The following is a 14,420-nucleotide window of genomic DNA, read 5'->3' on the forward strand; positions in this document are numbered from 1 at the left end:
CAAAATCCCTTCCCAAAGTATCATTTCCAAGGAGGAGGGCGAATGACACGACACAGGACACCTTATACACACCCACACATGTCGCCTCCTGAAAATGCCTTCCCGATCCAAAACGAAAGAAAAAAAAAGTATTTCAGAGTCTTAGCAGGTGCACCGAGAGATGGTACAATCATAAACATCATCAATAAAATGTGTCATTTTTTTAAAGCTCGGGGTATTGGTGAAATGCGTCCTCCCAGTAAAAGTAACCTGGAGGACAACAAACCCTTGTCTCGTTAACTGCATATGGAATTCAGGAGGCAGAGGGACTCTACACGTTTCCACGGAGCGGAAATTCCACTGTAAAGGAAAGCTCTTTCAGCTAAGCTGTCTCAAATTTTCCTCAGGGCTGGCATCTGGTGTCCCTGTTTCTCCACTGAGACGCCTCACCGGTCATCCGGCCAGCCTCCTGGGACCCTGATGTGTGAGGTGCATCCCCCGCAGGAGTTGATCCAAACCCCAAACTTCGCCTCCCGCCAGCTGCTCCCGCCCCTTCCCGGCGCTCACCGGGCGGCTTCTCCGTCTCCCCAGCCGCCACCGCGGGCTCGGCGTCCCCACTGGTGGTCGCGGAAGCCTTTCCGTCCCCCCAGACCACCAGCAGCAGGTACCGATCCATCTCGTCCAGAGTCACCCCAAGTTCTAGGTCTCGGCTCCCATTTCCAAAAAGCCGCGCGCTGTGACGTACTTCCGGTTCCTTGCCGCTCAGCCCGGCTGGAAATTGGGTCCTGGATTATGTTTCGGCTGTTTTCAACCGAATGGGTTATTTTCTGGAGTTTTCATCTTTAATACTGCGTTATTTCCCTGCTGCAAGACGAAACTGTTTCCGTGCGGAGACGGAAGGGAGCCCAGGAAAGAAGCAGCCTGTGTGCGGGCCGGGTCGGAACTGTCCTGCTTGGCTCCCGGCGTTTCCGGCCGGGTCTGTAAAGCTGTGCGACCGGGCCGCGCGCCGGGTGAGAGGGCGGCCTGGGGAGCATGTCGAGTTTCTCCAAGGCGTCCCAGGTAAGCTGGGAGTCTGATGGCTCGATGCGGTTCATTGCCGCAGCCGAAGGAGAGAGAGAGGCGAAGCTGAGTGGACAGGACAGCGAGACTCACCCGGAGGAGTTGCCGTGCCGGGGCTGTGTCGGGGGACGCGAACTCCGGCCGAGAAAGCCAAACCGCACCTGTCGCTCTGTCCTGTTCCTCATTGGCCTCTGGGTGTCTCTTTTTCCAGAAGGGTACATGGCGGCGGGCCATTGTGGGCCGTTGTGAGGATCTGCGTTTTGCTAAGTGAATGAGGTTCTGTGCGAGGGCTTGAGTCTGCCTCGGGTCCACCTTGGGTCTGCCTTGTGTCCACCTTGGGTCTGCCTTGGCTCCACCTCGGGTCCACCTTGGGTCCACCTCGGGTCCACCTTGGGTCCACCTTGGGCGTGGACTCTCCAGGCAGGGAAAGCCGGGATCTGGGAGCCCAGACAGCTAACCCAGCTAGCCAGAGGGTGCCAAGCCGATGGTGGAGGGGCTGCTTGACCATGGAGCCACTAGGGTTTCCTGAAGGGTCCAGTGTGGACCATATTAACTCCAGGGGCTTTGCATGTTATGTTTTTTAAAGAAAAGCAAAGAAGAAACCACTGTTTCCGTTATACAACATGAGACGCACCCTCCCCGCTTTGCAGAAACAAAAACCCTCTAGTGTCTTCTGCTCACAGTAGTTTCCAAGTTTAATCCTACAATAGAGATGACATATAGAGAATATATACAGTAGAGGTCATGTTACAGTATCTTAAATGATTTTCATGTTAGCTGGGATTTTTTTTTTTAAGCAATGGGCCACTTTTGCCCGAATGTGGTATCTCTTAGATGGGAAAATGCAGCCTCCGGGAAAACTTGCCGCCCTAGCATCAATGAAACTCCAAGGACTCCACAAGCCTATATACCATCAACTGAGTAAGTACCTGTATGTTTCTCCTTAGCAAACAGGTGTTCATGTAACGGAACTGTATTTAAAGATGTGCCCTCCCCTGCCAGCTCCCCAGGCTTAATTCCAGGTTTGCTGACAACTTTTCAACCTTAACAGGGCACAGAACTGAGCTGACTTCTTTCTAGAAAACCTTGGGGACCAGTTTTCTTGGGAGTGTTCACTGTATGCCACTGTCCAGCCAAATTAGCATTAGCCCCTCCGGGCACCCTCCTGAAAGTATCTTGATTTGCACTAGGAATTAAATGTTCACCTTTGCACATGTCTTCACAGGATAACATGCATCTAAAGCAGAGTTTCTCAAAATAATCTTGCCCTTTCCTAAAAATATCCCTCCCCTCAGGGAGAGCAGGAGACCTGGTGAGATATGGCATGCCTGTTTCTCACCATTTTGAATTGGTCGGTGCACTTTTCTGCATCTTTCTTCCAAAACAAAAATTTTTCTTGAGACTTGTGCTTCGTGGTGGTTTTGGTTGTCACCTTGGCACTTGACTGGCACATGCAGATGTCAGTTCTTCATCCTCGATTTGTGTAACACCGTCAGCATTGGCTGCAATTGGTCACATTCTTAACTCTTGTGAAATGTAGCCAGTGTGTAAAGGTATTTATGTGTATTTGTATACATATGTAAGTGTCTATAGATATGTGCATACTTTAAATTTGCAGTAATAGTAATTTTAAATGAATACTTACACACCTGACACAACAGTGTAGCTCCTCCGTAGTCCTGTGCCTTGCTCTCTGTGCAGGGGGAAGTTGCTCTGAGGTGTACCTAGGCAGGAATGACTGAGTTTTAAGATGCTTTGGGGCCCAGCGTGGTAGTCTAGCAGCTAAAGTCCTCACTTTCAATATGCTGGAATCCCATTTGGGCACTGGTTCTAATCCCAGCAGCCCCGCTTCCCATCCAGCTCCCTGCTTGTGGCCTGGGAAAACGATCAAGGATGACCCAAAGCCTTGAGACCCTACACCTGCTTGGGAGACCTGGAAGAGCTCCTGGCTTCAGATTGGCTCAGCTCCGGCTGTTGTGGCCCCTTGGGGAGTGAATCATCAGAAGGAAGATCTTCCTCTCTCTCCTCCTCTCTGTACATCTGACTTTCCAATAATAATAAATAAATCTTTTTTTAAAAAAAAGATGCTTGGGCAGCTGAGAAGTCTTTATGTCAGCAGCAAATTCTAGTTTCTGCTGCCCATTTTTAGTGGCATTTAATGGTGTGATTTTGAATTCTGACTACTTAGGTAGATGTGCAAGGCTGCGGCTGCATCATCCTTATTACAAATAGGCTTGAACAGCTTTTCATTTGTTTATTGACCTTGATGTGTCCTTTCTATAAAATTGCTATGTGTGAGTTTTGGCCTTTATTCCACTGGGTTGTTCTTTATTTTTTTCTTTTTTAAGAAGTTCAAATAATAGTACAGAGAACATTCTTAATTCTTCATCTAGATTACACAGATGTTTGTGTTGTAAAGCACTGTGTTTTTTCAGTCATTTGAAAGCATGCTGCAGGTGTTTGTCCAAGTTCTTCAGCATAGATCTCATAGTACTGTTCTCCTATATACTCAAAATGCCATCATCACACCTAAGAAAATAGACCATGTAACTGCATGTTTTAATGTTCAGTGTAATTTTAAAATTCCCTAGTCATTCCGAAAATGTGTCTTTCGGTTATTTGTTCTACTCTAGGATCCAACCAGTGTTTCTGCATTGCCTTTAATTTTTATATTCCTGCATTCTCTTTGGATGTAAAACAATGCTGTTTTTCTTGTCCTACCCTTTCAGCAGTGCAGCTAATTGTGTGGAGAACTTTCTTCTTAAAATACATTTTTCATTGTTTCCTTGAATACATTCTGTTTCTTACTTTCTCCGTGAGTACACATCCCCTTTGCTATCTTCAGCTTTCCAAACTCTCACGTGTTCTTTTGTTGTTGTTTTTCACTAAAGGTGGGGAGTGCCACAGGCCGTGTCTCTGTTTCTCTTCTCATTCTTAAGAGATTTCACTCTCACTGATCTTAGAAATTCTGAATCCTATTACCTTCTGCGCGTGTGCCTCCCGCTCTGTTCCCCTGCTTGTTCTCTGGACTCACGGGACTGAATTTCTTCACTGTGTGGTTGACAGTGTTAGTGGATGTGCGGCACGTCTTCTTAGTTATCTGGTAGACATCACCAATGAAGAGGACTGTCTGGGTGTGGCTTGCTTCTTGGTTTATCCTACTCTGACTAGCTTGTTCCGTCTCAGTTTTCTCCAATGCCAACTAGTTGCCTTTCTGCCCTCTTACTAGCTCTAGGTTAAGCCTTTGCTTTATCTACAACTCCTCTTGATTCACTAGCACTCCTTCTCCCAAAATTGATTTTAAAATTTTAGTTAAAACTTGATATCTTTCATCATCTCTGCCTTCTGCACTAGTATAAGCTGCTGTACCCTCGTGTTTTGTATCAAATGTCTCTTCCGAATTCTCTCCCTGGATAATCCTTTCTCCACATTACAGCTGTGATGATCTTTCCCACAGTGACATTCAGAGCAAAAGCCAGAGTTCTCCCAGTGCCTACAAAAATATATACGAGGTGGCTCCTCTTACAACTCTAACTTTATTTCCTATCTGTCTGGCACTTGGGCAAACCTTGCATACCTGTTGCTGTTCCATTTTCCTGCCAGCCCTGCAGGTTTTTGCCCAGCATGTTTGACCCTCTCTCTTTCTGTTCTCTGCCTGGATGCTGTTTCCCTGATATCCGTCTGGGTTACTCCTTCACAGATTGCAATCTTGGGCTCAGTGAAGGTCTTTCCTGACTCCGTTCACCTGCTCTGTATCCCTTTATGCTTCAGCACCATGCAGCATTCATGTCTCATCTGACATGTCTCACTTCTCCACCTCCCCTCATTGGACAGATTCCACGAAGACAGAGAATCTGCCTGTTTCCTTCACAGCATCATCTCCAGGGCCTCACACATAGCTGGATGCATGACATTTGTTTTTAATATTGTTCCAAGTGTTTAAGAAGGATGCATGCTTTTGTGGGCCTACGTGAGGGTGAGGAGTGTTAAGCTATGGAGGAAGGTGGCAGGGATAAGTATTTGTTATTTTTCGTTTTCCTTTCTGTGTGGGGGTGGGAGGCAGGGGACAGACAGAAAGGATTCCTCCTTATTGTCTTAAGTACATGAGCGCCTGGGGATAGGGACAGTCTTCTGGTGTCACCTTAGAGACCCTATTGAGGGTGTTACTTGACCAGATTTAATAGTTCTGAGATGTTGTGGTTGAGAAAATCTTTCCCAGTCTATTACAAAGTCCACCTTAGCACATCCACTTGCTGCAGTGCTTGGTCAGGAGAGCTGTCCGACCTGCTCAGCGTTCTGTCCTCTGAGGAGGCACTCTCTATCTTCCGCTGGCCAGGTGAGCTGGTTGCGTATCTGTGTATGTTTTCTTAACATGCTTTTTTCTTTTACAAAGACATTATTTAATATCTAAGTAGTTCAGAGTTTTTCTTTTGCACCAAAGTAAACTGATGTTTCATTGCCATTTTTCCACAGACTTTTGAGGTTCCTGGGTATGTTGATTCTTTTGATATTGAACTCATGACCAATAGGATTAGCACTCATGCCTAAATGAAGTTTATCAAGCATGTTGTTTCTGTGAGCTCTGTCACAGCCTTCTAACTCCAGGACCGTTCATGAGTGAAATGTTGAATAGTGAAGTCACGAACAAAAAGAGCATGCGTGCCAGAAACAGGATATTAAATATACCACAATAGAGGACACTCGCTTACTTTATGAGAAGTGAAACAAAGTATTGCTTTGTTCAATCTCTGTTGAAAATAGCAGTTAGTCAAGTTTGCAAACACAAAATTCATGAATCATGAGGTCAGCTGTGTTTTGATGGTAAGTTAGTAATCACCAACCTTACAATTTTCACTTCTGATAAATTAATTTCTTTAAAAATATGTTTTGGCATACCAGAAAAACACCATCCTTATAGAATCAACTTTATTTCCCTAGGATTGTAGATATTCTGTTTAATTGCCTCGTTGACAGATTAGAAAATGAAGATCAAAAGCATGGAGTGACTTTCTTGCTGTCATTCAGCTACCTTATAGTAAAAGTGCATGTAGGGGTAGCAGTGGTGGCATTCAGGCTATCCTCTGCCTGTGGTGCTGGCATCTCGTGTGGGTGCCAGTTCATGTGTCAGCTGTTCCACTTCTGTTCCAGCTCTGTGCTAATGGCCAGGGAAAGCTGCACGAGGTGGCCCAAGTCTTTGGGCCCCTATCATCATGCAGGAGATCCAGAAGAAGCACCGGGCTCCTGTTTTTGGTGCTGCTCATCTCTGGCCATTGCAGCCATTTAGGGAGTGAAACAGTAGTTGGAAGATCTGTCTGTCCCTTTCTCCCTCTGTAACTTTTTCAAGCAAAATAAATAAATCAAAAAAAGAAGAAGCAGCAGCCTTGAGACTAGACCAGACTAGAAGCACCTCTTTTCTCATGGAGGTAATTTCTGTTCCACTTTTGTATGATAATTCATAGCCACTTACAAGTGCATTTTCTTGCGTGATTTTTTGTTTTTCTTTTGTTCCTTAGCATTAGTATCAGCAGCTCTCCTGAGTTGCCTTGGCAGAAATGAAAAATACCAAATTCGAAGGAAAGTAGAATCATCAATAGTCAGTTAATTTTCATTTCCACACAGAGTACCATCTGTGCTCTTGATTGAGGCTCTCCTTCCGTGTAAGCATCTCCTTCCTTTACAAAAGCATTTCTGAGATGTTGGAGATGAAGCGTTCTGCTGGAATACTGGGAGAGTCGCTATGGCTACTTATCAGGTCTCTAAGAAATGAGAAGGTAACTTTTTTTCTCTCCCTTTAGATTTGTTTGTTTGTTTGTTTGAAAGGCAGGTTAGAGGGGGAGAGACAGATATCTTCCATATCCTGGCTCATTCTGCAGATGGTCCCGGAGCCTGGGCTGGACCAGGGTGAGGCAGGAGTGGGGAAGTCCATCTGGGTCTCGCACATGTCTAGCAGGGGCTCAAGCACTCAGGCCCTTTCTATTGCTTTCCTATGAGCATTAACAAGGAGCTGAACTGGATCTGGAGTGGTCAGAACTTAAACCACCACTCATGCCAACATCGCAGTTTAACCTACTGCATCAAAATGCCAGCCCCAAGAAATTTCTAAAATCTTTGTTTAAACTTGTATTTTGGAATACTTGAAGATTTACAGAAAAAAAAATTTTGAGGTTGAGAAAAGAATCCCTATATACTCAAGACCCCATTTCCCATATGTTTCATCTTAAATTAAATCTTAAATATATTTGTCACAATCATAAGACCAAATTGCATTTTTCTTTCATTATATTCATTATGGTTTTTATCACCATAACATTTTGTGTCCACAAGGTGTCGCTAAAATCAAAGCTTAAATTGCAAGTAACTTTCAACTGATAAATATGATGTGCTTTAAGAGTTTATTTCTTGGGCCTGGCGCGGTGGCACAGTGGTGCGGTGGTTGAGGTCTTTGCCTTGCACACCCGGGATCCCATATGGGCGCCGGTTCTAATCCCGGCGGCCCCACTTCCCATCCAGCTCCCTGCCTGTGGCCTGGGAGGGCGGTCGAGGACGGCCCAAAGCTTTGGGACCCTGCACCCGCCTGTGTGGGAGACCTGGAAGAGGCTCCTGGCTTCGGATTGGCATAGCATTGGCCGTGGCGCTTGCTTGGGGAGTGAATCATCGAATGGAAAATCTTCCTCTCTGTATTTCCTCTCTGTATATCCGCCTTTCCAATTAAAATAAAATAAATCTTAAAAAAAAAAAAAGTTTATTTCTTGTGAAGGTACAATGCAGTATGCATCTCTACTTCCAAATGACAGATGAACTCGCAATGAAACTATTATCTGTATCTTGACAATAGGGTGCTGGACTCTGCCATTGTCTGTACCCTCAATGTCAGAATACCCCTGTGTAGCAGAATGGTGTGCTTATGAAGGACTATACTATTATAAAGATATAGGGGAAATCGAGAGGAGGGGATAAGGGAAAACCCAGGGCCTATAGAATTATATCAAAAGTTTATTTCTGACACGTATTTTGTAAGCATGAATTAAGTAAGTGTAATGGGCTCGTAATCACTGTGAACTTTCCTTTTTGAAATTGCTTCCAGTTTCCCAGAAAATCTCAAGTAGGTCTTCACTCCTCAAATATCATCCTATAAAACACTGGGGGAGAGCACGGCTTCATATTGTGCCCGTAACACTTTCCCCTTTTGGAAGTGAATATTTTGACTTGCCCCTTAAGTCATCTTAGAACCCTAAGAACTGTCGGATCCAGCGTAGAGATCGCTGTGCTGGCTTAGAGCGCTTAGAAGGAAGGGTTTGACGTTTGTTAACCACATGAAAAGGCAGATTGCCAACTAGAGGATGTTTGTAAACCACAAACAAGCATTGTATATGGAATACATCTAAACAACTTTGGAAATTCAACATTTAAAAAAATTAATTAAATATGAAAAGTCCAGGATCCAGATGACCTCATGAAAAGATGTTCAGTGTAAGCAGCCGTTAGAAAAATGCAAATGGATATCGCTCTGTCAGTGACTAAAGTGAAAACTGGTGACAGCAGTTAATGCTGATGAAGATTGAGAGGCAGGATTATGCGTATATTGTCAATGAATATGTAAATTATTATAGCAGCTCTAAACAAGACTGGCAGTTTTCTTTTAATTTTTTTATATTTATTTTTATTGGAAAGGAAGATTTACAAAGAAATAAAAACAAAGAAAGATCTTCCATCCACTGGCTCATTCCCCAGTGGCTGCAACTGCCGGAGCTGAACCAGTTCGAACCCAGGAGCCATCAGCCTCTTCGGGGTCTCCCACAAGGGTGCAGGGTCCCAGGCTTTAGCTTGTACTCTGCTGCTTTCCCAGGCACAAGCAGGGAGCTGGATGGGAAGTGGAGCAGCCAGAACTAGAGCTGGTGCCCATATGGGATGCCGGCACTTGCAGGTAGATTAGCCAATTGAGCTATGGTGCCAGCTCCAGCAGTTTCTTAATAATGTAGTTGGAAAGATATTTATTATAAAATGCTAGGACAATGTAGAGTCAACTCAGTATCTAGAAAAAGTTAGACATCTTTAGGGAGACAAAGTAAAGTTAATATTAGGAAGGGACTTATGAAGAAAAGGATATGTATTTTGGAACTCGAAGCTTGGGTAAAACTTAATAGATGAGCTATGTCAAAAGGACCTTCCTAGTGGAAGAAACAAAGACCGAAATCAAAGAAGGAGACCATGCATGTGCAAGTGTGTGTGTGTGCAAGGATGGAGTCCAACAAGGAAGGTGAGATGCTGCTTTGCAGGTGCTGCGGCTTCGCTGCTTATAGTGGCCTAGGAAAGGGCTTGTCAGTACGGCTGGAAAACCTCCTTCTGTGCTGTAGGTTTCCTTGAATACCTAGCTGAGGAACTGGCACTTAGTGAAGTGCCAAGGCAACACGTCGCTTTGACTTTCAGCTAGGAGCAGCATTTCTGAAACTCCCGAAACTAGCAGAGCAAGTGGCATGCACATCAAGCTACAGCCTTCACTTCCTGTCAGCCGGGATGGGATTAAAACAGTAACAGTGTAAGTTTTGGAAATGGATTTTGACTTTACTGGGTACTGGCCATATAACCCTAGCTCTTTTTAATCCCTGTGTTCTCATTTAAAAATACGTTGAGTGATGGGAGACAGAAGGTACAACAAAGACCATCTAGTAACTTATAGCATGTTTGGTGTTAGTAAGTGTGAAGACAAAATTCCTGGCTCAGTCTCTCACATCAGGAAGATACTGAATAAATGTCACTTATTCTCCATTCAGGCAAATGGGAAGAAAAACTATCAGTTGTGGCTTAAAAGAGAAAGTGGGCCAAAACACACAGGCTACAGGACTGAGACATGACAGAGTGACCCCTGGGGGGGCCTGTGTGCCCTCATGTGAAGCTTTGGAGTTTTGTGTGGCCACCTAATTTAGCATCCAACATTGTACAAAGTAGTCAGATACAGTTAGAAATCTAAGGTGAAAATTTTTGTGAATAAACTGAAAATGTATATTTCTAAAAGTTGCTTACAAAACCTTGCAAACCATTTTCACTATGCAGTGACTCTTTTGACCATCTGTTGTTCCAGGAGTAGAGCCGTGGTTTAGTTACATTGGCTACATAGATGTAAGATTTAGTTACAATATTTTAAGTGAAAATACATGTATTCATTGAAATTAACAAATAGGGCAATCATCCTATATCCAGAGTCACTACTTTTACTTTTTTGAAGATTTATTTTACTTGGAAAACAGAGTTAAACAGAAAGGAGGAGGGGCAGAGCGACAGAGCGAGATCCTCATCTACTGGTCTGCTCCCCAGGTGGCTGGAACTGAGCTGATATGAAGCCAGGTGCTTCTTCCGGGTCTCCCAGGTAGTGCAGGATGCAAGGACTTGAGCCATCTTGCGCTACTTTCCTGACCAGAGCAGGGAGTTGGATTGCAAGTGGAGGATTAGTACGCTGTGCCCCCACAGTGGTCCCAGGAGTGTCTGCCTTTTATACTGCTGACTTGTGTTACTACGAGGGTATTTCCACAGAGTGTGTGGGAAATGGAAGTAAAAGATAAATTCATTTTAGTAGAAAAATAATTGTGAAATTGAAGCATATGAAGGTCTTCAGAAACTCAATGGAATATATATCATGAGAAAACTATGCATAGATTTTTTTCAGCCAAAATGAATCTTTTATGTTTCCCATTATCTTTGAAGTCCTCTCAAATGCAATGTAGCTGAATGTGAATATTTGCATGATTAACTTATTTAGATTAACTTATTTAGTTAGTGGAGAAATGCATTTTTCACTTCCTATGCAGTATACTCTCAAAAGTGCCTTCAAAGACTCGTTTTTGATTAATATAAACATTTTTGAGTGGCACAAGATGCTTTTTGCTTATTAAAGCTTAAATAACATTTACAAAATAATTTAGTAGAAGGTGCTCCAGTTTTATTTTCCCCTTCCAAATAGATTAGCATTGGAAGGGCCTGCAAGGAGACAGGGTGACTTTTAAGGGTAATTGTGTCCTTGGGTCTTGGTTTCCTGCTAGCTAAGGTGACGTCAGCCTTCGTTGTTGCTGTCAAGGTATTTTCTCACACCCAGAGGCTCTTCCTGTCAGTACACCACTGCATTGCTAGCTCCTTGTGTGTCAGTTACATGAACTTCTGTCACCTTGTCATAATACAACATGAAAACACCTATTTCATCTTTTTTTCGTTATTGTTCTCATATCCTATATACTTTATGAAGCTCTCTAAAAACCATTTAATTTAGTGCAGTACATAGATCTTATAATGAGATCCTTTCCTGTTTATATGTTTTTACTACTTCTCAGTAATGTTTTCTTTTTTTTTTAAGTTTCTAGATCTTTTGAAGTTGTTTTTCTTAATAAAATAGACATTTGTTGTGACCCAGATTACATGATTTTGCTGTGTATAGTGATTCATGTTAAACCTACATGTTGGGGCTGGCAATGTGGCACAGTGGATTAAGCTCTGCCTGCGACTGGTTCAATTCCTGGCTTCTCTATTTCTGCTTGAGCTCCATGCTATCGTATCAGAGAAAGCAACAAAAGCACTGCCACCCACATGGGAGACCCTGATGAAGCTCTTGGCTCTTGGCTTTAACCCAACCCAGCCTTATATCTGTTTGGGGAGTGAATCACAGATAGAAGTTTCTCTCTTGACCATGACTAGCCAAAGCAATTCTGAAGAATAAAAACCAGGCTGGAGGAATCACAACTTAAGATCTCATGACATACTACAGAGCAGTGATCCTCAAAACCATCTGGTACTGGTACAGGGACAGAGAAGATGATCAGTGGAGCGGAATAGAACCCCCAGAATGGAGCCCACACATGTATAGCCAACTAATCTTTGACAAGAAAACTGAAAATAATCCAGGGATAAAACTGGTGTCTAACAAATGCTGTTGGGACAATTGGATAGCAGCCTGCAGAGGTAAGAAACAAGATCCTCAGCTGTCATCTTATACAAAGACCAACTTTAAATGGATCAAGGACCTAAGTCTGCACCCAGAAACCATCAAACTATTAGAGGAGAACATAGGAAGCACTCTCCAAGATATAGGAACAGGGAAAGACTTCTTAGAAAAGATGCCAAAAGTAAAAGCAATCAAAGCCAAAATAAACTAACAGGACTACATCAAACTAAAACCCTGTACAGCAAAGGAGATGATCAACCAAGTGAAGAAGCAGCCAACAGAATGGCAGAAAATCTGCACACCACACAGTTGATAGGGGACCCAGCCATCCCACTGCTAGAATATATCCAGAGGAAATGAAAACTACATATGACAAAGGGACCTGTGATCCTATTTTTATATCAGCACAATCTACAATAGAAAAGACATGGAAAAAATTCAGATGCACATCCAAAGAGTAGTAGATAAGGAAACTGTGGTACATCTACTACATGGAATACCACGCAGCCATCAAAAGAATAAAATTCTACCATTTGGGCCCGATGCAGTGGCGCAAGTGGTTAAGGCCCTCGCCTTGCACACCTGGGATCCCATATGGGCGCCAGTTCTAATCCCGGCAGCCCCACTTCCCTTCTAGCTCCCTGCCTGTGGCCCGGGAAAGCAGTTGAGGACGGCCCAAGGCTTTGGGACCCTGCACCCGTGTGAGAGACCCGGAAGAGGCTCCTGGCTTCTGATCGGCATAGCATCGGCTGCCCCGTTGTGCTCACTTGGGGAGTGAATCATGGGACGGAAGATCTTCCTCTCTGTCTCTCCTCTCTGTATATCCGCCTTTCCAATAAAAAAAATAATAATAATAAAAATAAATCTTTAAAAAAAAAATTCTACCATTTGCTACCAAATGGTCCCAACTAGAGACCGTTATGCTCAGTGAAATAAGTCAATCACAAATGGTCAAATATCGTATGTTCTGTCTGATACCAGGCAACCTCTTCACAAAATACATGATCAATAACCCTTTCAATACTCTTTTTGCTATAGCTCATGGGTTTTATTATTTTCATATATTCAAAATAGTTTTTTTTTCCTCTCATTAGATTCTTCAAAGACTCATAGATTGTACAGTAGCATCATTTTATTTAAAATAGTTTTTGATTTTCATTTCTTCAGTGACACATTGGTCATTCAGTAGCATATTCATTTCATGGTATTGTATATTTTCTGTTTTTCTTCCTGTTGATTTTATGACTTAATAAGGGGATGTGTAATAACTATTAAGAGACTGTTGTGTACTGATATGAAGATACAATGCATATGCATCTCTACTTCAAAATGAAAAATGGAGTCCCAGGGAAACTGTTAAATATATGTTGATAATAGGATATTGGACTTTCTGCAATGTCAGGATACATTTAAATAGGAGAATAATGGACTTATGGCTATTTAGCAAGGACTATGTTATCATAATCTAGTGGTAATCAATGGTGAGGAAAAAAATTAGGTAGGGGGATAAGGAAAATCCCAGAGCTATCTAACTATCATAAAAGAATAATAATAATAATAATAAGTTTAACTCCTTTAGCTCTTTCTGTGTAACTCTGCCTTTGTAATGAAAAAAAAAAAAAGTTGTTGACTGTTGACTTTTTGATTTGCTTTTAAGTGAACAGCTGAATTTAGGGATATCTTTCACTATTGATAGAATATATACATTCTGGTTTTTCAAACCATCCTTCAAATACATTTGCAGTTATATTTGGGAGTGGCAGTTTTTATATAACTGTTGTGATTGGCAGAGGCCTTGAAGCCCAAGATCATAGTTCCCTGTTGTTCTCTAAATTTGAAAAGAATAATCAATTGTAAAAGCTCACATTTGTTTTCGATTTACCTACTGAGCAAATAGTTTTTTATATCTGTGTGTGTATTGTTTTCATTTGCTTTGCTCTTTTTTAGGGGAAAACTTGTGTCATGAATTAGAAGGTGGTGAATATCAACATTTTTATGTGAAGTGTAATAGGAATAACAGAAGTTTCCTTTTAGGATATGTATTGTTGTTATTGGAATCTTAAATGTAATTTTCCTTCTAGGGTTCTGACTTTCCAAATAGCCAGCCAGTTCTTTCTATGCTTAAATGTTATGTAAAAAAAGTGAAAGAAATCTATTCAGGGATTTTTTTTTATGCTACACTGTGACTTGCTTTTTATATTTTGGTGTATTTTTCCTACTTCATTAAGGTTTATAAATAACTAAGGCCATTTTTCTTAAGCTTATGATTTTTTCATATCAAATTGTCCTTACATATTTCTTTTGTGACCTAGGTGACTGTGGCGATCATGTTGTCATAATGAACACAAGACACATTGCATTTTCTGGAAACAAATGGGAGCAGAAAGTGTACTCCTCACACTCTGGGTAAGAGAAGAATGCATTGTGGAGGAAGATGGAAGTTACGATGTGGTGT

At 42.4% G+C, this 14,420-nt stretch overlaps 2 protein-coding genes across 2 annotated transcripts in view; one reads left to right on the forward strand and one right to left on the reverse strand.

Annotated features, from left to right (window-relative positions):
* LOC121155893 (MDM2 binding protein) overlaps nucleotides 1–727 on the reverse strand; it is a 64,361-nt gene extending 63,634 nt beyond the window's left edge. The window contains exon 1 of the mRNA XM_040979365.1: nucleotides 547–727. Coding sequence (XP_040835299.1) covers nucleotides 547–655 — 109 coding nt within the window. The 5' untranslated portion in view covers nucleotides 656–727. The remainder of the gene's footprint in view (nucleotides 1–546) is intronic.
* A 211-nt stretch (nucleotides 728–938) lies between these two features.
* The window catches only part of MRPL13 (mitochondrial ribosomal protein L13), a 38,242-nt gene continuing 24,760 nt past the window's right edge, over nucleotides 939–14,420 (forward strand). Inside the window, exons 1-3 of the mRNA XM_040979366.1 lie at nucleotides 939–1,038; nucleotides 1,836–1,959; nucleotides 14,278–14,371. Of these exons, the coding sequence (XP_040835300.1) occupies nucleotides 1,012–1,038; nucleotides 1,836–1,959; nucleotides 14,278–14,371 (245 nt within the window). The 5' untranslated portion in view covers nucleotides 939–1,011. The remainder of the gene's footprint in view (nucleotides 1,039–1,835; nucleotides 1,960–14,277; nucleotides 14,372–14,420) is intronic.

The sequence above is a fragment of the Ochotona curzoniae genome, unplaced genomic scaffold (genome assembly GCF_017591425.1).
Source record: "Ochotona curzoniae isolate NIBS_2020 unplaced genomic scaffold, NIBS_Ocur_1.0 contig_3190, whole genome shotgun sequence".
Lineage (NCBI taxonomy): Eukaryota > Metazoa > Chordata > Mammalia > Lagomorpha > Ochotonidae > Ochotona > Ochotona curzoniae.